Source organism: Phaethon lepturus, unplaced genomic scaffold, assembly GCF_000687285.1.
Source record: "Phaethon lepturus isolate BGI_N335 unplaced genomic scaffold, ASM68728v1 scaffold49274, whole genome shotgun sequence".
NCBI lineage: Eukaryota > Metazoa > Chordata > Aves > Phaethontiformes > Phaethontidae > Phaethon > Phaethon lepturus.
Window position 1 is genome coordinate 639 of NW_010536466.1, and position 482 is coordinate 1120.

The following is a 482-nucleotide window of genomic DNA, read 5'->3' on the forward strand; positions in this document are numbered from 1 at the left end:
GGCTGGGGGTCCAGTGAGCCCTGAGGGTCAACATCTCCCATCCCGGCAGGGCCCCAACTTTGAGTTCTCGACGGAGACGCACGAGGAGCTGCTCTACAACAAGGAGAAGCTGCTCAACAACGGCGACAAGTGGGAGGCTGAGATCGCGGCCAACATCCAGGCCGATTACCTGTACCGGTGACAGCTGGGTACTGCCACCTTTCCTCCCTGCTCCTGAGCCCTGAGGGTCAACATCTCCCATCCCGGCAGGGCCCCAACTTTGAGTTCTCGACGGAGACGCACGAGGAGCTGCTCTACAACAAGGAGAAGCTGCTCAACAACGGCGACAAGTGGGAGGCTGAGATCGCGGCCAACATCCAGGCCGATTACCTGTACCGGTGACAGCTGGGTACTGCCACCTTTCCTCCCTGCTCCCCTAATAAAGGGTCTGGGGGGGTTCTGCCGCCCCTGTCTATGTTGGGGGCACCAGCCCCTTCCTAACC

The 482-nt window shown here is 60.8% G+C and overlaps 1 protein-coding gene across 1 annotated transcript in view; it reads left to right on the forward strand.

The window, feature by feature from the left end:
- Positions 1 to 181, forward strand: part of NDUFS8 (NADH dehydrogenase (ubiquinone) Fe-S protein 8, 23kDa (NADH-coenzyme Q reductase)) — a gene marked incomplete at its 5' end in the record, with an annotated part of 814 nt that extends 633 nt beyond the window's left edge. The window contains one exon of the mRNA XM_010286164.1: positions 50 to 181. Within this exon, the coding sequence (XP_010284466.1) occupies positions 50 to 181 (132 nt within the window). The remainder of the gene's footprint in view (positions 1 to 49) is intronic.
- Between the last annotated feature and the right edge of the window lie 301 nt (positions 182 to 482).